Below are 22,136 nucleotides of genomic sequence, written 5' to 3' on the forward strand. Positions count from 1 at the left end.
TCAGTACTTAAAAGGGGTCTTATAAGAAAAATGAGGACAAACTTTAGCAGGGCCTGTTGTGATAGGACAAGGGGGAATGGTTTTAAACTAAAAGAGGGTAGTGAAACACTGGAACAGGTTGCCCAGAGAGGTGGTAGATGCCCCATGCCTGGAACCATTGAAGGTCAGGTTGGACAGGGCTCTGAGCAACCTGATCTAGTTGAAGATGTCCCTGCTCATTGCAGGGGGTTGGACTAGATGACCTTTAAAGGTCCCTTCCAACCCAAACTATTCTACGATTCTGTTCTATGATTCTAAAACTTTGAGTAGGAACATGATTGTATGCCCAAGCCATTCATCTCTCCCTGTAACAGTAGCTTCTCCCCTTACTTTTGAATGTGTTAGATCCTTGTCATTTGAAAATCACTTCCCAGAAAAGTCACCATCTAGATTTTTCAAAATACTAAATGCTGCTTGACCAAGAGTGTGCAGTTACACTGTCATTAGCATGACTTACCTGGTATTTCATCTATGAGGTGACTGCATGGATTGTGACTTCACAAAAATACTACAAATGTACGGGACCCCCACTGAAGTTGTTATTCTACCTGTTTGCAGTACAAAATCCTGTTGCCATATTAATTTGTCTCTGAGGATTCTGTGTGTGCTGTGGGAGCACCTGCCCCTCTCGAGGTTATCTCACATGGAGTAATGCTCATGAGCACTAAAAGTATTTCTATTTCTTTATTAAATTCACTCTTTTCTATAGGATCAACATCTAGATGACTGTTGCTTGTCATCTGCTTAGTTTAGTACTTCCGGTTCTTTGGAATTTGTTTAGTTTTTGAATGAATACTTATAGCCCACAGCAGGCGTGTGTTTTGGTTTAAGAAAACTTAATTATAAGTTAGTAGTCTAATCATTTTTTCAGATGATTAATTCTAGCACTTTGATTTTTTTTTTTTTTTTTTTTGGTCCACAGAATCAATGGCATGAAGTCTTCTGTACAACCAGTAAATCATCTGGTTTTGCTTATCACTTTGGTCGTTCTATGACCAATTTAAAGCTTGTGAGGTGGTGTCTGAGCACCTCTCTGCATGACTTGTCTACTGACAAATATCCAGCAATATTTGCATGCAAAGGCGAAATCTGGTGATTTAGCTGTACTGTATTCTTGGTAGCGCAGTCCATCACTTTGGTTTCTTTAATCTTGCTTTAGCAAAAATGTTTTATGGGGAGTACATACTCTTTAATATTTTAAATACATATCTTGATCATTTCTCCTTGTAATTAATTAAAAGGAAGGATTTCCTTGATAATTTTTAAATCATTAAATTTATTTTAAAAATTACAGTGTTTAAATTTGGGGAGGGAAAGAACATAGAAGAACTTGCCTATATAACAACTATGTGGCTGTATGATACCTCCGAATAACAAACAGATTTTGGAGAAAATGGGTAATGAAACAGGGCTCTAGTGTACATAATGTATGGTAAAGATTCAAAGTAATTATACCTATTCTAACAACTAGTTGATATGCTCTCTACACACTAGATATTTTCAGTAGACTCTTAATATCAAAATATCTGGGATGAGAGCTTTCTTTATCTGGGAGATTTCAGACATTTAGTTTGGGATTTGGCTATCTACATATGGTGGTATGGTGCCACCGTTGTTGAAATGTACCAGCCCTATGTAAGACAACTGTTGTGCTAGAGTAGCAGTTGGGAGCCAAGCACAGTAATCTGCAGCACTTGAACACTGGTGGTTGGTGTCATTTTAGATAACGGAGTTACTCTCCTTCAGGTGAGTTTCAATTTGAAATTGATACTCAAATTTTCATGCTTACATTTAGGTGTCTGCAGGTGAGATGGGCAGAAGTATTCAAAGATATTCAAATCCTTAGTCATCACGAACATTTTTGTGACCTTTAAACTAGTACCATTAGGTTCATGCTTGGTGTGGTGTTATGACCAGTTATATTCTCTTGGAATGTACATAAAGAATGATGTCAGTTTTGTTGGTCCATACTGCCGGCTCCAAGAGAGGGGAAAAAAAGATGATATTTTACTGTTTGTAGTTGGTACTCCACTGGCATGTCTGAGCAAGAGATGATTTGACAGTTGGTAAACACTGTTGATGTCTTCCCCAGTCTCCCATTTTAGAATCTCTGAATTTCAGACTTCAGATCTAATTTTAGCCCTCCCTTGCTAGTTAATGAATAGAAATGAAAATAAGTTCTATAAAATTGCCCAATAGATAGATCAGCTTTTAATTGATTACAGAAGAGTATAGGGAGATAAGCCTTTGATGTTAAAATGTAGTTTGCATGAATTCCCCTCTTCTTCCACCTGTAGTGTAAGACTACTTGGAAGTTCTGTTTACATCAGGATGAATGTGACTGATGTAATTTTAGCAGCATCATACAAACAGATCTTGAAGAAATGAGAAAGGTTGGATGAAATGCTAGGCTTGTACATTCAGCAGTAAAAGTTCAGGTCCGATCTTTTAGTGGCTATTTTTGTTTGTTTGTTTTTCTTTTCAAAAGTAGTGAGAGTTTTCTTTTCTGCCTAACTGAAATTCGTGAGTGTAAGACGCAAAATGAAACTGAAAAAATTGGCAGTAAAGCATAGCTTTAGTATCTGAACTCTACTTAATATTTTCTGCTATAAAACTCCAAATGTGGTGTGATGACATCATCTGTGTATCTCATCTGTTACAATAGTGAGAGAAATTGGGAGTCCCGTTTCCTGTGCAACAGCATGTACCTGTAATGGTACACTTGTACTGTCTTGAACCTCAACCTTGTAGAGGGAGGTCTCTTTAGTCACACTGTTTCTTTTGTTCTGTAATATTTATATTTTCTTTAATTGGCTCCTGGAGCTGCTGCTTGTTCACTGTGGCAGGCTTCTGCATAGCGTTTACTTGATAGAAGCTTCTCTCATGCCCTTCACTGGTAGGGGAAGTGGTGTCATTTCCTGAGAAGTGAGTTGGAGGGGAAAGGATTTTCTTTGCTCCTATTGATAACTGTATATGCCCTGACTGTTTTCAAAGTGAGAAAGAACCAAAAGTGGATTTTAAATAGTGATTGCTTATTCCTCCATTTTTAGTTTTCTATTTCAATTTCATTAGGCCTCAGAAATGAAGTACTCTGTATCTGAGCTGCTCTACATCTAGTGTTATCAGTAGCAAATCTGAGAACATATACGTGGACAAAGTAAGTTTTTGTCTTCAGATATCCAGCCTTGACTTTAAAGGGATTCAGTTTCAGGAAAGGGATGGGAGAAACTACAGGATAAATTTGGAGTTAAATGCTGCAACAAAAATGCTTTGGTACGTCTGGCCTGGACTTTCAAGTCCCTGCTGCAGAGTAGGATTCAGAACCCTACATTAGGCTCTTAATTTTTTTTTTTTTTTTTTTTAAATAGGGATCAGGGAGAATTGCCTGTCTCTAAACAGCACCTAAAATACTGAGTGGACATACTGAGTGAGGAGTGGCCTGAAGGTAGTTAGTAACAAAGACAGAATATAGGTGAAACCTAAAGCTTCCCCGCTTCTTGTAGGTATTTTGCTCAAAACTGTAAAGGCACATCTCTATTCACTTTGCTCCCCAATCTATAAACTAATTCCTGAAAGCAAGTATTTACTAATTTTGAAATAGTAGAACTAAGGAGGAGTTTCTGGTTTAAGATGCAGCTGGAGGAGGAGGGGATATTGACAGTCTCGGATTTAGAACACTCCCCCAAAAAACAAGAGTCGGTCAACTTCTTTTCATGAGATCTCAGCAAGTAAAAAATCTTAAGCAAAGGAGAATCACCATATGCCTTCCTTCCCCTCCATCCTTAATTGGTATAAAAGCTGTAATGTAATCCTGAAATTTTTCATGTGAATTAACTAATTCTAACTGCTATATATTTATTGCTTATATAGTGAAAATCTTTGTACTTTGTATGGAGAGAAATAAATTCTACTCATTGCGGGGGGGAGGGAGAGGAAGTTACAATTTAAATTGTAATGTTTGTATCCTTATATTTACTTTGTTCCATAAAATAGAAGGGGGCAGGCCAGAGGAACATAATGCTTTTATTTGGAGGACCATGCCAATAATACTTGTTTTGAAAAGATATGAATTAATCTCTAATTTTTTATTTTTCAGGATCAACAGATTGCATATGCTATTCAACTGTTGGCATTTCTGATCCAGTAACATCAGCTCTTCATATTATTGTAGGTGGGTGGTCACTGTTCACTGTTTTGTTATGAAAATAATTAAAATAGCCAAAAATAGTAATTCCATTTAGTTCTTTCTATATGTTTGTGAAATATAATTTGAACATAATGGCTGAGTTGAAATATGATTTTTTTTTTTCTGGGATTTAAGTCTCCGATTTGAAATACAGAATTGCTTTCTCTACTGTAATTCATTGTTTTCAAGGGATCATAATGCTTTGAAATTTTATATCTGGTGCTTAAGTTTTCATGCATTCTGGCATGCTTTTGAAAATAGCAGTAAAACACACTAAGCAGTGTAAATTGTTGGACACTTTCTCTCTCTTTCTCTCTCTCTCTCTCAGAGAAAGCTATGACAAGTGCATGTACACTTGAATAGTAGTGTTTTGTACTAGTTGCCCAATTGTCTTGTGCAATTCAATGCTTCCATGCCAACTTAGAAGTATGGCTTCTGCTTGACTGGAATTAGCTGATAATTCCCCATTTTTAGCATCTGTAAGTCATATATTTGAGGAGAAACTAGGGAGGAAAACAACTACTTTTCAATATGTTGATATGTTATCATCAGTAGGGATGCTGACATTGCCACTTCTCAAAGTCCTCTAGTAATGGAGTCCCTGAACTGCAGGGGGGCTGAAGGAGACAACTTGGCATATTCAGTGCATTGTGATTTGTGTGATGTCCATCCTATCTTGCCACATACTGAAGAATCATAGTCACCCAGTTCTTAATACTGAATTTGAAAAATTGTGCAAGATAGCCTTCAGTTATAACAAAGTTGTGTAAGCATAAAGGATAGAATTTCCAAGGGATGATTATTTCATTATCACTTGTTACTGAGTGCTTAACAGTTGCAGTTTTAGGAGCTGATGTTGCAAAGGTTTACACATGTGCTTCTGTTACTAACCTATTGTTAAATCTGTTCAGCGTATGTAGAGTTTAGGCCATTGGACTAGGATTAGAGAGGTATGGACTGAGTGTATCATAGTATTTTAGCTGGATTATTAAATGTGCTTATATACACATGTATTTAGATTTTTAAGAGTGTTTCTCACTTACATAAAGGGTAAGTAGTCCGTGGTGGAAGGATGAAAGACAATGGGCATAAAGTGAAAAAGAAGAAAAGAGAAAAAACCCAAACCAAACAAAAAAAACCAAACAAGCAAAGAAATAACACCACACCCTTCCCCAAATCCCCCAAAACCCACCACCACTCCAAAGCTTACACTAGAGGATATCAGAGTGGTAGTGTACTCTCTGTTCTTAGGGATTTTCAGGACTTGACTGGATAAGCCCTGAGTAACCAGATCTGACCTCATAGCTGAACCTACTTTGAGTGGGAGATTTGATGAGAAACCTCCTACGGCCCCTTCCAGCTTGAATTATCCTTTGATAGTATGACATATAATTAAGTAGTATCTGGTAGATGTACAGATACTGCACTGATCTCTTCTATAACATTCCCTCCTGCTGCTACACGGTAAATGAGTATAAATTCTTCATTATATATTTTTAACATACAGACCTTTCTTCTTACATAGTGCATAATGCTTTTTAAATGTTAAATTAAATTAGTATTAAAAAATTATTTTTCCCTTTCTGCATGTATAAGAAACATATATGGATATATGACATATATATGTTATGACATAAATACAGCATATATTTTTTATTTTGAAGAAATTGTGTAACGTTAAAGTTACTATGATGTTTGCAGCTGCAAACAAAATAAGCCTTAATAGAGCCTTGCACTTCTAATCTTCATAGGTGACTGTCAGCCTCTGGATGTCTCTTCTGTACATCATAACAACACGTTTTTGAAGTACTCTGTATCATTGCTGGGTTACGGTTTTTATGGAGATATATTAAAAGATAGTGAAAAGAAGCGGTGGATGGGTCCGATGAGATATGACTACTCAGGTAACTTGTGTAATTATTGCATTCTTTTGTCAGCATATAAATATATTGGAGCCGTTGATGTGCTCTCTCCAAACCAAGCTTCTCTGAAGCTTTTAAACGTAAGTGGCAGACTGAACCTGGTTTTAAACTCCTTGTGGTACCAAGTACATTGGATCACGTTATTAAAGCTCCATAACTTGGGGGATAACATTAACAGTGTGTTCATTAAAGTTGTGTTGAATTTGACTATATAGCACAGTTGTTAAATTAACTGATTAATGTTAATGTTTTAAGTATTTTATGATCTTTATAAAGAATGAAAAATTTTATATTGAATTGTTATAAATGATGTTGGAAGCAACTCTAATTCAAATTTGTTTATAAGCTTTTTTATTAATAAAATTGCTAGTGCTATTCTGTGTTGTTAATAGAAATGTGTTGCTATATGTCACCTAGTGATAACTGCCTAAAAAGTAGTATCTTTTCTGTGCTAATAATTTTTACTTTCTTTTCAATCAGTTACAGAGAGATAGGTACTCCTCTGTCTTGGACATTCAGCTGATGGAATGAATTGTTAATTTTGTCCTTCTTCCAGCACTGCTTATAGAGAGAGCTGAGTGGTTTAGCCTAGATAGCTAATATTTGGACAAATCCTATGCTACTGGAAAGTATTTTTTGCTTTCTTTGATTTGTTTTGTGTTAGGGTAAGAAGATGCAAAAGCTTAATTTAAGTAGTGTAGGCTAATTTTAAGATTCAGCAGTGATGTACAGCTAAAATTTTTAGTTGGCTCTTAAAGGAGTCAAGCAAAGTAATGGCACTACTGGCAAATGTTAAAAAGTTTGGGGCGGGGGGGCGCGTTATTTCCTTGTCCTTTACAGTCTAAAACATCATAACACAAAGAGTTATGAGCTTAACGAGAGCAACTATTGTTTTGCAGTCCTTAGAGAAGGAAGGAGAGGAACAGTCAAGGGATGTATGCAGAGGTGTTCACAATGTGGGTTTATAATGACTTAATGCTTCTTAATACCTTTCTTATGTAGGCTTCAAGACTTTTCTTTCTCATCATTACTATGAAGGAACAATTTCTTTTCAACCAGCAAAACACACACTGGGATCTCCACGAGATAAAGATAGCTGCAGAACAGGGTAGGCTAACGTTTATCTCTGGATATTTGACATGAACTATTTGAAAAGGCCTGTACATAAACAGAAGTGACAGAAATGTTGTTTTTAACATTAAAACACTTGCTCTGGACGAGATAAGCTTTTTAAAAAGTTTAGAGATAAGCCTTTTAAAAAGCTTATCTCTAAGCTTTTAAAAAAGTTTATTGACTCCTTAAAGAGAACACCTCATTTTATCAGGTCAGTAAACAAATATGTAATAAAATGTTGTCAGCTAGTCCTCCCCTCCCCCAATTTTAAATGAAGCAAAGTATAACAGCACAGTACCCAGTTACAAGATGCTGAGGGTACTATGCTGTGTTACTGCTAATAAATGAAAAGTCTGGATGCCTCATAGCTTCTACAAATGGAAATAATTATTCAAAAATTCTCAAATGTTCACAATGTAATTGGATCTAGCAATTTTAGCAATTGTTTTAGTGCCATGACAGCAGCTGGCATGGCTTGACCTGAGGATAGGTCCTCTCAGGAATCAGCCTATTTAGCCTTTTTTTATAGACTACTACTATGCTGTATAAAATCTGTGTGATATTCTTCACTTGTTTTTCCCGTCAGGGGGCCTGCCTTAATCTCCCAGTGTTCCTTTCTCTTTGCTTTCACTTGCTTGAAGTTATGCACTAGTATTTATTATTCTTCTTCATATATGAATGTAGCTATCAGAAATATAGTAGTTGTCACAGCAGCAAACAGCAGAGCAGGATACAGAGGAGCCAGAAACTGCATGGAACTTGCTGAGACTGTGCTGTGATAATAGTGCTGTGACATGCTACAGATCACGGTCTCCAGTACTAGCTGGAGCAACTGTCCTGATCCATCGGGTGCCTTGATGCTGGGGAAGCTCCAGAGGGAGAAAGCTGTCATCTGGGTCTCAGTCAGGGAGTAAACAGTGCCTGATGCCTCAGAGGGGATTTTATACATCCTGATAATTGCTGGAAGGGCGATAGGGCTGAGCACAAGCAATTCAGGAGAATCCTGGAGTGTGGTGGTGATAGTGATCATGCAGGTGATTGACAAGCTGATCAGGAGAAATGCTCTGCTGGTTACAGAAAAGGAAGGTGGGGGATGTGACGGTTGAGGGCAGTCTTGGTAGTGGTGACGGTGAGATTTAAAAGTTTAAAATCCTGAGAGAAGTAAGCAAGACAAAAAGTAGAATTGCAACCGTGAACTTTAGGAGAGCAGATTTTGCTTTATTCAGGAATCTTGGCAAGATTCCGTGGGAAACTGCCCTGGAGGACAAAGAGGTCCAGGAGAGTTGGTTGGTACCTCCTCAAAGCACAAGAACAGTCCATTCTGATATGCAGAAACTTGAATAAGCATGATAGAAAACCAACATGGATGAGCAAGGATCTGAGAAGTAAAGAGAAGATGGAAGTGGAATGAGTTACTTTGGAAGAACACAGAGACATTATCTAAATGTGCAGGGATGGAACTGAGAAAGCCAAAGCTCAGGTGGAGGAAATCAGTGAGGGATGTGAAGGGTGTTACTTATTACAAAGGGATTATATAAGTATTCCAATCATAACAAAAGGCTAAAGGAACTGTGGACCTGCTGTTTAGTGGCATGGGGAACCTAGTGATAAAAGATATGGAAAATGCTGGAAAATTACTCCTTTGTCCCAGTTTTCATGAATGTAGTCTGCCCCCAGCCTTACAGGTCCCCAATCCTGTGGATGAGGGGGAAACAGTGGGTGTTACATACCTTGACTTTGCAAGGCCTTTGGTACTGTTTCCTGTAGTAGTATTAAAACCAAATTGATGAGGTGAGGACTAGGTAAGTGGATGGGTGGAAAACTGGCTAGACTACCTAGAAAGGTTGTGAGTACCAAGTCCAACTGGCAGCCAATTACTAATGGTGTGCCTCGGGGATCAATACTAGGGATAATACTGTGCAACATCGTTATTAATGATGGCAGGGAGTGCACTCTCAGCAGTTTTAAGGATGATACCAGATTGGGAGGAGTGGTTTACATGTTGAAAGTCAGGGCTGCTATTCAGAGGGACCTTGGTGGGCTGAAGAAATGACTGATAGGAACCTCCTGAAGTTCAGGAGAGGCAAACGTTGTCTATCTGGGATGGAATAGTCCTATGCAACAGTACTGACTGGGCACTGACTGGCTGGAAGACAGCTCTGCCAAAAAGAACTTTTGGGATCCTGGTGGACAACAGCTGTACCTGAGTCAGCAGTGTGTCCTTGCAGCAAGGAAGGCCAGCTGTATATTGGGCTTTCTATGCAAAAGAGAAGCCAACAGGTCAGGAGAAGTGATTTCTTTCCCTGTACTCAGCACTTGTGAGATGAAGGACTGGCTCCAGTATGTCAATGTCTTTCACTGTTATAGCAGTCAAATTTTGGAACAGGTTGCCCAGAGGTCTTGTGGACTCCACCCCTGCAGACAGTCAAAACTTGACTGAACAAGACACTGAACATCCTGATCCTATAAGACCTGCTTTGAGCAGGGGTTTGGACCACATCAGAGGTCCCTTTCAACATATGTGATCTTAGGGCTCTGTAATGCTGTTATTTCTGACGTCCAGTAATCTTCAGCACTGTACTTAAGTACCTATACTGCCTGCAGGGCTATCATGCTTTATGTCACATCAGGCTTGTCAGTGCCTGCATCTTGTGGTGAGGGAAAGTCCTGTAATGACTGGGTAAACCAAAAAAGTTAAACTGAATAGTAGTTTTGTTTTCAGGAATTGAATGGTATTTTTGTTTTCAGATGTTACATTTGCAAGAAAAGTGAGCAACAGCTGGCAGAACAGCACAAGGAATGTGGATTAAAACATGAAGGTAATTTTTCATAAGAAGATGGTGTAGTATTATACAAAATATTGTTTTTCAGAATATATCAGTTCAAGTGTGTGTGTGTGTTTTGGTTCTTCTTAAAACATGTGAGTTACTAGATAATCCATTTTTTCTTTAAGTTTAAGGAAAATACTTGTAAATATGTGAAAAATATGGAAAGTGTCTCCTCCACCCAAACCTTAGAAAATTCAGATAAAATTATACTATTTACCCAACACATTGAAATATGCAAGTTTCTTTTCTTTTAAGAAAGATAAATTCTGTGAGCTAGGACTCTCTGTTCTTTTTGTGAGAAGGTCTTAACTGATAAACTGTGAGGTAGTATAGAAGGAAGCAGTTCAGTAAGATAACTTTTAGAATAGATCGGGATTAAAAATTTGTGTTTGTTAGCACAGAAGTCACTCTGTGTAAAGCTGGTTATTACATAAGTATGAGGCAGTGAACCTGGACAACTAATAACTGATGTAGCTGCCCAGAGGAAAAGGACCTGGGGGTGCTGGTTGACAGCCGGCTGAACATGAGCCGGCGGTGTGCCCAGGTGGCCAACAAGGCCAGCGGCATCCTGGCCTGTATCAGAACTAGTGTGGCCAGCAGGAGTAGGGAGGTGGTCGTGCCCCTGTACTCGGCCCTGGTGAGGCTGCACCTTGAATACTGTGTTCAGTTTTGGGCCCCTCACTACAAGAAGGACATTGAGGTGCTGGAGCGTGTCCAGAGAAGGGCAATGAAGCTGGTGAAGGGTCTAGAGAACAAGTCTTCTGAGGAGCGGCTGAGGGAGCTGGGGCTGTTTAGCCTGGAGAAGAGGAGGCTGAGGGGAGACCTCATCGCGCTCTACAACTACCTGAAAGGAGGTTGTAGCGAGGTGGGGGTTGGTCTCTTCTCCCAAGTAACTAGTGATAGGACAAGAGGAAATGGCCTCAAGTTGCGCCAGGGGAGGTTTAGACTGGACATTAGGAAAAACTTCTTTACTGAAAGAGTGGTCAGGCCTTGGAACAGGCTGCCCAGGGAAGTGGTGGAGTCACCATCCCTGGAAGTATTTAAAAGACGTGTAGATGAGGCGCTTAGGGACATGGTTTAGTGGGCATGGTGGTGTTGGGTTGACGGTTGGACTCGATGATCTTACAGGTCTTTTCCAACCTTAATGATTCTATGATTGTATGATAGTGGACTTAAGTATTTCTGTACAATACCCCACCAACATCAGTATAAATGATAAATGATTTCTCTAGTTATGCTATCCTTATTCTCTTTTTCCCTCCATTCCAACCCCTGCGCACATTTCCGTGTTTTTTTCATGGGCATAACTTTTCCTTCCTTTTGTTAAAACAGCTGTTAATATACTGGATTCTGTGCAGCCATCCTCCTAGCTGTATCTCTTTATGTCTGACTACTATGTGCTAATGGGAAGCACTGATATTGATAGACTTGTGGCCTTGCTGGAGTAAGATATGCAGATTCATTTGGCCAAGTTTCGCCTCTGGTCTCAATTTGTTGTCTTGGATAAACCCCTCTTAAACAGCAGGCAGCCTTCCCATGGGTGCTTGCTTCTGCTTTTACTCTTTTTTTTTTTCTTTCTCTTCTCCTTTTTCCTGTCTCTTCTCCTTTTTCCTGTCTCTTCTCCTTTTTCCTTGTAAAGCCCAGTGCATAAAACCATAATTTTCTTGACACAAACATTGGTCCTTATGACCTAGATTATCTTATAATTACAGTTATTTTGCACAGTATCTGGGCCAGGTTCTAGCCATCTGTTAGCAAACCCAGTATCATCATACTATAGAAATTCATTGGTAGCATGAAGACTGTATATGGATTTCTATGCCAGCTTGAATTCCTGTTACGCATGCTTCTCTATAGTGCTTTCATCCCAGCTACTGCTTTCAGATCTTTGATACAGTCAACAGATGGCCAGATTGGAGTATTTCTTAAGTTGTTTTAATTTATGCCCAGATTCAGCTAAAGAAGTTGCTTTACATAATATTTTCTTAGGAGCTAAATCTGATAGCAGGTTTTTTGGTAAGAGAAAAATCTGTCTTTTTGAGAAATAACTGTAGTTAGAAATTGCCAACCTTTTTTCTTTTGTTTGTGGGGTTTTTTTGTTTGGTTTTTTTTTGTTTTGTTGTGTTTGAGATTTTGGGGTTTTTTGGAAATCTGCCATTTTGTTAGTTTTGATCCAGCAAAGGAGCAAAGGCAGAAGCAAGCTACAGGTTAGTGAACAATAAAGACTGCTTTAGCCAGCATTGTATAAGACATTAAGCAGCTGATTATGTAGTACATTGTTTACTTAAATTCATTTTACTTCCACTAGCTGGCTTTCTTTGCAATCCAGTCTCTTCTCCATGCAGTACTGGTAAGCAAACAATAACAACCAGCTACTCTTGATTGGCAATAAAAAGGATTTTAAATCGCCACCTCAGATAAGCTTTTTACTCAGCGGGGTGTATTGGCTGACTCCTTCATTGTGCCTATTTGGTTTGTGTACAATTCAGATAAGTTTAGAAGGATGCTTGCATTGGCTGTCACTGAACATATTTCTTTGTATTATGCAGAAGTCTATGTGCATGTGCTGAGTATATTTTGAGTGCTAGCACTTTAAGCTGATTTCAGCAACTTGCAGTGTATATATACACAATAGATAGTTGAAATGAGTGCCGTTTATGCTCTCCCTGCTTATGATTGCTCTGTTGTATGAAAGATATTTTGGGCGAATAATTTATGGTATTACAGTGATGCACCCTGCAGAATGGTTATGAAAACAGTTGGTCATTTAAAATGTGATAAATACCCTGACTTTGTTCTTAGTTGAACAGTGAGGCTTTTTCTGAGTAACATGCTGAAATTTATACTGAACAGTACTTTTCCACCAGGTGAAAACAATCTTTTACAGTAATATATATAAGCATTCTACCTTAAGTAATTTGAGACATTTATTACAGTGAGCATACTTCAAAAGTTAATGCCTATCTGGACAGACTATAGACTAAATTGTTAGTGCTTCTCAGATAAACAACAAAAGGATTTATCAGTAAAGGGTGTTGTTTTCATTTTGTTGTTCGTATATCAGAAAATGCCTGGTTTTCTTGTAAAGAAGCACTTGTATAGTTCTGGACATAGATGTTTCTAGCTCCAGTAGTTTCTTATGTTCTGTTCAGGTACCTTAATCTCAGAGCAGGGCCTCGTCATTTGCCTGCAGCCTGAACAAAGTCATTCTGTGGTTTGACGTTTGAGTCTTTCTCATCTTTCTTAAGATACACATTTTTAATCTGATTTGAATTATTTCTTTCTGTGATGTCCTGTTTGAAAGCAACATAAAAAGATCAGCTGTAAAGCAAGTATAATTGGTACTAAAACCACGCTGGCAAATGATGCGAAAATGTTGAATTTAAGAGCTGCATTTTTTCTTATTATTACTGATTTGTTTATCAGGAGATAGAGAGGATAGTCTAGATGAAAAAAGAATTAAGTTTTTAGTTTCCTTTAAGTCTTTTCACATTATAATGCTACTCTGCTTTTCCTGGAATTCTGTTTTTCTTGGTTCTGTTGCTGAAGAGTGGATAGTAAGAAGTTCCAATAAATAAAAATTCAAGGAAGTGAGAGAAGTTCAAAGAGCAAAGAACAACTACAGAATACTTTCCAAGCATTTTTTTCTTATTTTTTCTTCTTTTTCTGATGTATAAAGCTTGGAGAGGTCAATTCAAAATGAATGCATCATAGACTTTAGGTCCAAAATTACCCAGACAATTGTAATGATTCTCTAAAGTAAATGTGAAGTTCCTGAAACTAAAATAGTAAAGAATATCAGAATTCCAGGACATGAAATATATAGCATAAATGTCATCTATAGTCTCATCAAAGAAGCACTCTGAAAATAACTATAAGTTAACCCAGTGGGGAACTGGATAGATGTTTAAGTCCATACTAGTTAATATGCTTCAAAACCTCTACCTTGCTCTGGTTTGATGATCAAACTTTTTTTAACAGGCTTATATAAACAAACTTTATCATTTTTTGTTCATTCCTTAATCTTACCCCCATCATCAACAATGGCACTTCACTCCTGAACTCCAGTCTTAGAACCACGTGTATCTCCATAGACTATTCCACAATCATTACTTCTGTGGAGTTGTTCATTTGAAATAAGAATCCACTTACATTGGGAGGAGAAAAGGAGTGTTATGGCTGCTTTATTGCTTTTTTTTTTTTAATTGTAGTGAGGAAGGCGATTATGTGTAGTCTAAAAATGCAAAGGCATTTTTTATCTATTTTTATTCGTATTCAAGAAAATACAGTTTAGATGACAACTCTCTGTAGTGCCTGCCAGTGTTTCTTTGTTCCGGAAAATTCCTCTGCCTCTTGGTAGTATTGATTGCCATCACATACTTAAGCTCAGTCTAGGTCTAATCTCTAACAGAATGGTTTCATGTTGTTGAAAACAGATTTTTGTATTGTTTTCCAGAAATCTCTGAAGATTTATGCACAGGAAAGTTCAACTCTGCTAATAGTATTCATCTGCAGACATTTGGGGGTGGGTTGGGGTGGAAACAGACTCCTGATCTGCTGCCTGCTGGTTCTTGCTGAACCCTGAGTCATCTCTTCCCGCTTTGTCTTTTTTTTAAATACAATTTGCGGCATTGAGGCAAAAAAGGAATATTGATTTAGAAACCAAATACTAAACCACTGTCTTTGCATCATTGTTTATTCAAGATTAACATGCTGAAAGCAAGAATAAAATTTTTAAAAAGTTAAAAATCCTCCTAAACAACAAGAGTTGTAACTTGCTTCTGTCTGGTCCCTGCCTAAGGTTTTGTGGCTTTACCCAAATAGCATTGATCCTGAATTTGACATGCATATGTCAGAAATGGCCAGCGGTTTTAGTAGATAATCACAGGCTGTGAAGGGAGAAAGCAACTTTCTCTATTAGTATATGAAAAATGGATTTTTTTTAAATGCCGTTTATTTTAGATATGTATTGACAGTGCATGAGTATGCCCAGTAAAAACTTTTTAAGTTGCCAAGAGTGATTTCTTTTTAGTGTTCTCCTGAGTAGATCAAATAATAACCTATCTCCATGGTTTTTGATGCATTTCAGAAGATGAAGAAGAATGGAAGGTTATTAAAGGGAAATTTCTAGCCATCAATGCAGTAAATATAAGCTGTGCCTGTCCACGAAGTCCGAAAGGTCTTTCACCAGCAGCTCATTTGGCAGATGGTTCAGCTGACCTCATTCTAGTTCGTAAATGCTCCAGATTTGATTTTCTACGGTATCTTGTCAGACATACAAACCAAGATGATCAGGTGTGTATTCCCTTTGACAATGAATTCTCCAGAGTCAGTCTAAGTTGTAAATATCGATATTCTTATATGACAAAAAGAACATCTACAAAGCAGGTTTTTTTAAAAAAAAGAAAAAAGTTTATACATTTTGGGTGACATAATCTCAGCATGTGTACCATTAAAAAAAAAAAATCATTTTAGCAGAGTCAAGTCTTCGGCTATAGCATTCTAACAAAATTCCACTTTTGCTAATTGAATTCTGTTTCGTAACATTTTGCCATATATTTGCTGTTTGGACAATATTTAAAGTGATTTTATCACAACTGTGCCCCCATGTATTTGTCATGAAAAACTGCTCACAACAGTATAACGTAGCTGAGGTAGATGTAGTGAAGAATAATAAATCACTTTTTGTAAACTGTATAAAAATGTGGTTTAGAAGAAAGTTACCAGGACTGCAGTTTGATTGTAAACTGCAGGCTTTTAGCAGAATTTTACTACATATATGTGACCAGGTTATGAGCTTTATGTATTCAGCTTCAAAATTATTCCTTACATATGTTGTAGCTGTCAGGATAAACTACAAGGGAAGGTTCATCACCGCTTTGGATTGTAATATCTGTTGAAACCAGAGCTATGGCTGTGAATATATACATTTAATATTTGTCCCAACCTGATATTATTAACATGTTCCGGAAATTATCTGAACAATGGACTAATATCATATCTAATTATAAAAGCAATAATAAATCTCACTTGATTATGATGCTATTCTTCCTCCTCTGTAGCAGAATTAGTATAGATTCTCTTTCCTGTATTTCCTCATTACTATTCCCTGGGACATTGTGTGTGTGTCTGTATTCCTCATACTCTTCTTCCCTTTACTCCTTCCCACTCACTCTCATTGTTCCCTTGATATTTTTGATTATTCAAAGCCTTCCCTGGCTACCTTTCAAATTGGCTTCAACATTTGTCAAGAGACTACGTTCCCCTTAGACTTGAGACATGAGAGCATTCATGGGTGGCTCTGTGCAGTTGTGGATACCAGTTTTTGCAACGAAGCTGTTTGGACTAGCACACTGCTTAGTGAGCCTCATTGTATCCATGAGCCACTGCTTCCAAGTTTGAAAAAACTTCGCAGTTTGTTTATTGTTAAAAGCCGAGGGAACTTAAGATCTAGGAGGTCCCTTCAACTCTGATGCTTCTTGTGTTTGCCACTGTGGTCGTTCCCCTTCCAGTGCTTCCTCATTGTTTCTCTCCAGGATTTGTTGCTTTTGCACGGTAGATTAAATGCAGGGTTGTACACATGTCCTCATCCCAGGTTAGTATCTACTATAATAGTGGGAAACTCTGTTTGAAAACTTAAATGTGAAAAGATAAAGGAAGAAAAATGTGACTGTACATTAATACAGACTAGTTTATGGGTAAACTGGTTTTTTTATTCACTTTTGCTTCCTGGCCACCCCCCGCCCATAGACGCACACAGACATACTCCATTGCCTTTGCTACATGACATGTCTGTATTTACTACAGCTTGCTAAATGTTTAAGTCCATATCAGTTAAGTTGCTTTCAGAGCAGGTGGGGGCACCCTCTAATTTGATTGTTCCTTTAATTTACAAAGCCTATTTTAAAGCATTTGTACAATATTGTCGTATAAATCTGCAACCTCTGTTATAAGAGCAATCTCTTAATTGTCCTACTTTTTGTAGTTGAATTAACTAGTTAAAATAATTTTTATTTTGTTGGAATGTAATAATATTGCCCTCTATTCTTATTTTTGTATACACCCAGCTCTGTGGTTTGATCACGCTGCCATGGAATTCTCACCTTCAGGGAATTGTTCCAAATGCAGAAGCAGGCAGCTTTCAGAAAAGCCTATGTGTCTTAAGGATTGTAGTTGAACAGGTCCTGAGGATCCAATCCAAACCTTTTTTAGTTTGATTCCATGTTATAATAGTTTTTATGGGGGTTTTTTAATAGTTTTTATATCCCATTTACTCATAATCTCAGAACCTGTAACCTGATTATCTATAAAGTGGCAGTACTGCAGCTACTTGAAGAGGGCCACTGAAAAGTAAGGTTCCATTTTTGTTTTATTGTTTCTGACTTGTGCAGTTTTTTAAAAACAAAAATCACTCTATGCCTCAGGTAAGCGTCTCTAGAAAATTGGAGTGGACAGACTTTCTTGAATACAAAATGCTGCATGCTGAGCTGCTTTACACATTAAATGTATTTAACTAATTTTAATTGCCTGTTTTGATTTATTTTTTTTCTTTGTAGTTTGACTTCTCATTTGTAGATGTTTATCGGGTGAAGAGTTTTCAATTTACATCAAAGCTTTCAGAAGACAACGAAAGCAATGTCACGGACATAGGAAAGAAACGTTTTGGCCAGTTCTGCAGAGATCATCCAGCCTGTTGCTGTAATATTGCTAATAGCACCTGGAACTGTGATGGAGAAACTCTGGACAGTTCAGCAATTGAAGTGAGGTAAGCATGGATTTTTCCCTCCATGTAACAGAAAACTGATTTTGAAGATACTCATAAAGACATCCCAAAAAAAGATGCCTCCGCATAGCAAATTTGAGTCTTCTGATAATAAACTTAATTTTTTTTGTTACTTTTTTGAGTCCTTTCCAGAGAATACACCAACCATGTGTATTGTAAATGATCACTCTGACTGAGATAGATGGATGGCCCTACCTGTGAAGTCCTACTTACTTCTTAAGTACTGATATTACATGCTTGAAGTGCTGAAAGTGAAGGTGGTGTTGGGAGGATTCTTTTTTAAATGAGTGGAGTACCTCATTACTCTGAGCAATAGGTTTTCCTGTTTAAATTTAAGCTTAAGTAAGCATCTTTGTCTTAAAGAAATACTGAGTATGTCCCATACTTTGTGGTTTTTGATACACAGCACAGAGTCTTATCTCCAGCCTTGGCAGATGGAGAAAGAAGTTTGCAGTTGTGCAGATAGTCATATTAGAAGGAAGTAGAGGTTTGTGAAATTTGAAGGGCTTTTTTCTTTTTTTTTGTTTGGGTTTTTTTTTAGTTGATTTTTCTTGTTCTTTTTAGAACAAAGGGAGCCAAAGCCACAATACAAAATATTTACATGCAAGTGTGTTCCATTGGAACATATTCACTTAGCAGTCCGAAGTGATTTTTATAAATATTGTATATTGTATAAGATCAGCTCATCAAAGTGCCCCATAGAACTTTTTGTGTGGAAGAGAGGAGTGACAGGAGTGATGGATACATGAAAGCATCCAGGGGGAGAAGGAATCCATCCCTTTTTTGCAGGGGAGGATTGTATCAAGAATGAGAATGTGGTTTCTATAGTCTGGAGCAAGCAACTTTGTCCAACTGCTTGAAATTCATGGATTATTAGAATTAAATATGTAGTACTCATTTATTTCTTATTAATTGATTTCCATATTTTTCAGGGTTCACTGCCAGTTAATGAAACTATTTGCAAGGGGAATCGAGGAAAACTGTAAAGATGAAGCTGCCTACAGCCGGAGTAACGTTGAACAATTGCTATAGACACTGTTCCTCCAATGGGGAGAAGAAAAAATAAAAGCTCAAGGAAATTGAGTAAATATGCATTTTAGTCAAATTGACAAGTATTTTAAAATTTTAGAAATTTTTTTTAATGGCTTCAGTATAATTTTAGACATCATATTGCATTGTGTCATTTTTTTTTTAAACATTGTAATCATTAAAATACATCTTGGAGCAATATAATCTAAGTTACGTTAGAAAAGAGAGGATTGGTGTATATATATGTATTCACAATGACTGATAAATTCTCTGTGCTTTTCTAGAGAGCTAATTTAGCAGTTGTGTTGCAATAATATCTAAAGGTTATAAAACATTGGATTTTCCATTGTCATCAAACCAAGATATCAAGACAAGGTATTTTCAGTGTCTGAGAAGATGTTTTCTGCTGGGAGTGTTATGTAGTTGCATGTGGCTTAAATGCTGGACAACAGTGTTGTCATTCTCATCTTTCTTTTTAGTAAAATCTTTCATTTTGTAATTCTGACTATACCTTGCAACTTATCAATGCAATTCAAACACACATTCCTGGCTTTAAGTAATAACAATAAGAGTTCAGAAATACTTTGAAAAATAAAGCACATCTGTATACAGATCATACCTTATCCTGTATATTCTATTTATAAAGGTTTCCTTGCATGATGCTTTTTGGGATTATAAAGGGTTTCATGACTGTTGGGATGATACCAAATACCACACACAGCAACTGAAATGTCTTATAAGCAACTCGCAGGGATACTTATAATACCAGGAAGGCACAAGCAAAGGAAAATATAAATATCTTCTCAAACACCAGCAAGTTTTAAATTTTTAAAAATATCGAAAATTAACATATGAAAAGCTTCCCTCTTCAGTACACAATTCTTTGGAGATTCTACTACGTACGTTAAAAAGTCTTTGCAAAATAATGTGTTGGAATGTTAAGTTTAAAAATATGATTTTGTGATTGAAAGTTTTTAAAATAATGTTTATTTAACTAAGTATGAAACAAAATAATTTGTTTTGTGCAGCCAAGGGAAGAAACTGGCATCTGATAAATCACGAATTCACTGTGCTGATTTGTTTTTATAGCAAAAAAAGTTAAGACTATCATGTATAGCTATGGAGTGATTATTTAAGTTGTGTATGGATTTGTGTATTGTGACACACACATGTTGTGTGTGTAGGCTTGGGGCTATATTTTGTGTTTCATGTACATATTTATTCCTGTTTGAAGATCAGAAGTTAGCCCCTGCTCTCTTCTATCTTTTCTTGTGTGTAGTTCTTTTTAAAACTCATTGCATCTGAGGTGGTTTTTTGTGTCTGAACAGCTAATGATTCTCTGTTCATGTATATTTATTGGCATTTCTGTCATTCAGCTTGTATTAGTTTTATGTCTCATGTATTTGCTCTGTGTAAGCCATGGTGATTGGTCAGTTTATTACTGAAGCACTTGAAAATTGTTATAAATGGCTGATTTTTTTTCTATTGAAATATTTACATTCCAGTTTTGTGTAATATCAAAATGGTGTGCTATATCTTTGCTACAAAGTATTATTCATACTGCTCTATATGACAAAAAGCACTTGCAAATGATACTTGCTTAAAGTACAATCATACAAAGTTTAGGATCTGGTTTTCCTTATATGGTATTTCAGGGAAATACTTGAATAGTTTTCGAAAAGTGCTGTTGTTTACTTTCGTTATTAATGCAATGAGTTGAAATGTTGATTGATCCAATGTTTTGTTAGACATTTGTAACATAAGTGTTATGTATACTGTATTTTTAAAGCCATGTTTAATAAGTGAAATAGTACTTTTGACCTAAGAACCTCATTGAAAATGAGATTATGCAGTTCCAAAATGCAAATATTTTGAAAGTGTCGTTTGTTTAAAAAGTTCTGCAGTTATTTTGGTCTATCCATGAATATTGTGAGAGAACCCAGACTTCAAGTTACTGTAATTCTTTTGCAGGATGTGATGGTGCACACTCAGCTCACCAACAGATGAGGGCATTTATGAGGCATTACAGCTATCCAGATCACATTCTCATAAATGAGAACAGGAATAAATACTAACCAGCTCTTTCCATTAGTTTACTAGCAAGTCATGAGACCCTTACTTGAAAGATGGAGGCTTAATCTAGTTGTGAATGTATATTGAAATGATTTGAATATTTTTAATATCTGAAACGGAGTGCTTGGTGTTTCCAAAGAAAGCCACAGTGAAGGCCCCCTTTCTGAGAAACAAGCCACCAGAAAAGAAGGAGAAAAGATCATTCTGTAGTATGGTAATGAAGTGTGAAGTAAATAATAAAGGTGTTGCAACATAATAAAATGAAAAGGTTTTAGGTAATAGAAAAGCTGCATAGTTGCATTTGAATAATTCTATTTGTAGCATATTATACTAGCAAAGCACCATATGTGAGTTGTATGACATGTCCAGTTTATTTTTAAGAGAGCTGCGTAAGTAATGTCTGCTTGCATTTTAATTCTAGGGTTTTTTCCTCTGAATGTAGTCTCAATATGGAAATTATATATAGGAAAACCAAGTTCGATTTTTCTTTTTTTCCCAATCTTGCTGGCTTCAAGATTAGAAAATGTGTTCTGTTTTATGACGCTAGGGCATTTCATTGAAAAAATAAAATCACATCATACAGCAATACAGTGGTTTTCTTCTTTTCACAACTTGATTTGAAATAATACCTACCTTTGTTTAGCAGAAATCTGGCAGTAGTATGCTCAGTGTAAGCAATGTGGGCAGATTAAACCAGGTGGAGAAGTAATTCATAAGCTTCCCTTTGGGTTGACCACAGCTTTGTAGCCAGTGTGAGTGTGGACAAGCACTGAGAGTGAAGGAAAGTGACTAGTGAAGCTGGACTTAGACTAAAACTAAGCAGCTCTGCCAAGGTAAACTAAAGATTGAAGGGGGGAGAAGAAACTTAGTTATAATGCAAGTATTTAGAGTTATTTATTATGGAAAAATCTAAACTGCAAAAAGTGAAAAAAACCTAATATTCTAAGAAGCATGAAATATGTATTATACTTTAAATAGTATATAGTAAATAGATGGGGGTTTTTAGAATTTCATTGCAATAATTATTACAGATGCAGTACATATTCCAATAAGAAGTAAAACATGTTAGTTGTAGAAGAAGAGTGGGCACAGAAGGAGAACATGCTTTTCAGCACTGTAGAGACTTCTGCTTTTGAATCATAGAATCATAGAATCGTTAAGGT

General features: G+C 36.8%; 1 protein-coding gene across 1 annotated transcript; it reads left to right on the plus strand.

Annotated features, from left to right (window-relative positions):
- Positions 1 to 4,135: 4,135 nt before the first annotated feature.
- On the plus strand, positions 4,136 to 19,414 carry CERK (ceramide kinase; the record flags this gene model as incomplete). The annotated part of the gene is made up of 7 exons (XM_009575512.1): positions 4,136 to 4,210; positions 5,977 to 6,129; positions 7,150 to 7,255; positions 10,009 to 10,079; positions 15,178 to 15,383; positions 17,645 to 17,853; positions 18,804 to 19,414. Coding segments are annotated over 7 exons (920 nt in total), but the record flags the coding sequence as incomplete, so codon positions are not given.
- Between the last annotated feature and the right edge of the window lie 2,722 nt (positions 19,415 to 22,136).

This window comes from Fulmarus glacialis, unplaced genomic scaffold (assembly GCF_000690835.1).
Source record: "Fulmarus glacialis isolate BGI_N327 unplaced genomic scaffold, ASM69083v1 scaffold39683, whole genome shotgun sequence".
In the NCBI taxonomy this organism is placed as follows: Eukaryota; Metazoa; Chordata; class Aves; order Procellariiformes; family Procellariidae; genus Fulmarus; species Fulmarus glacialis.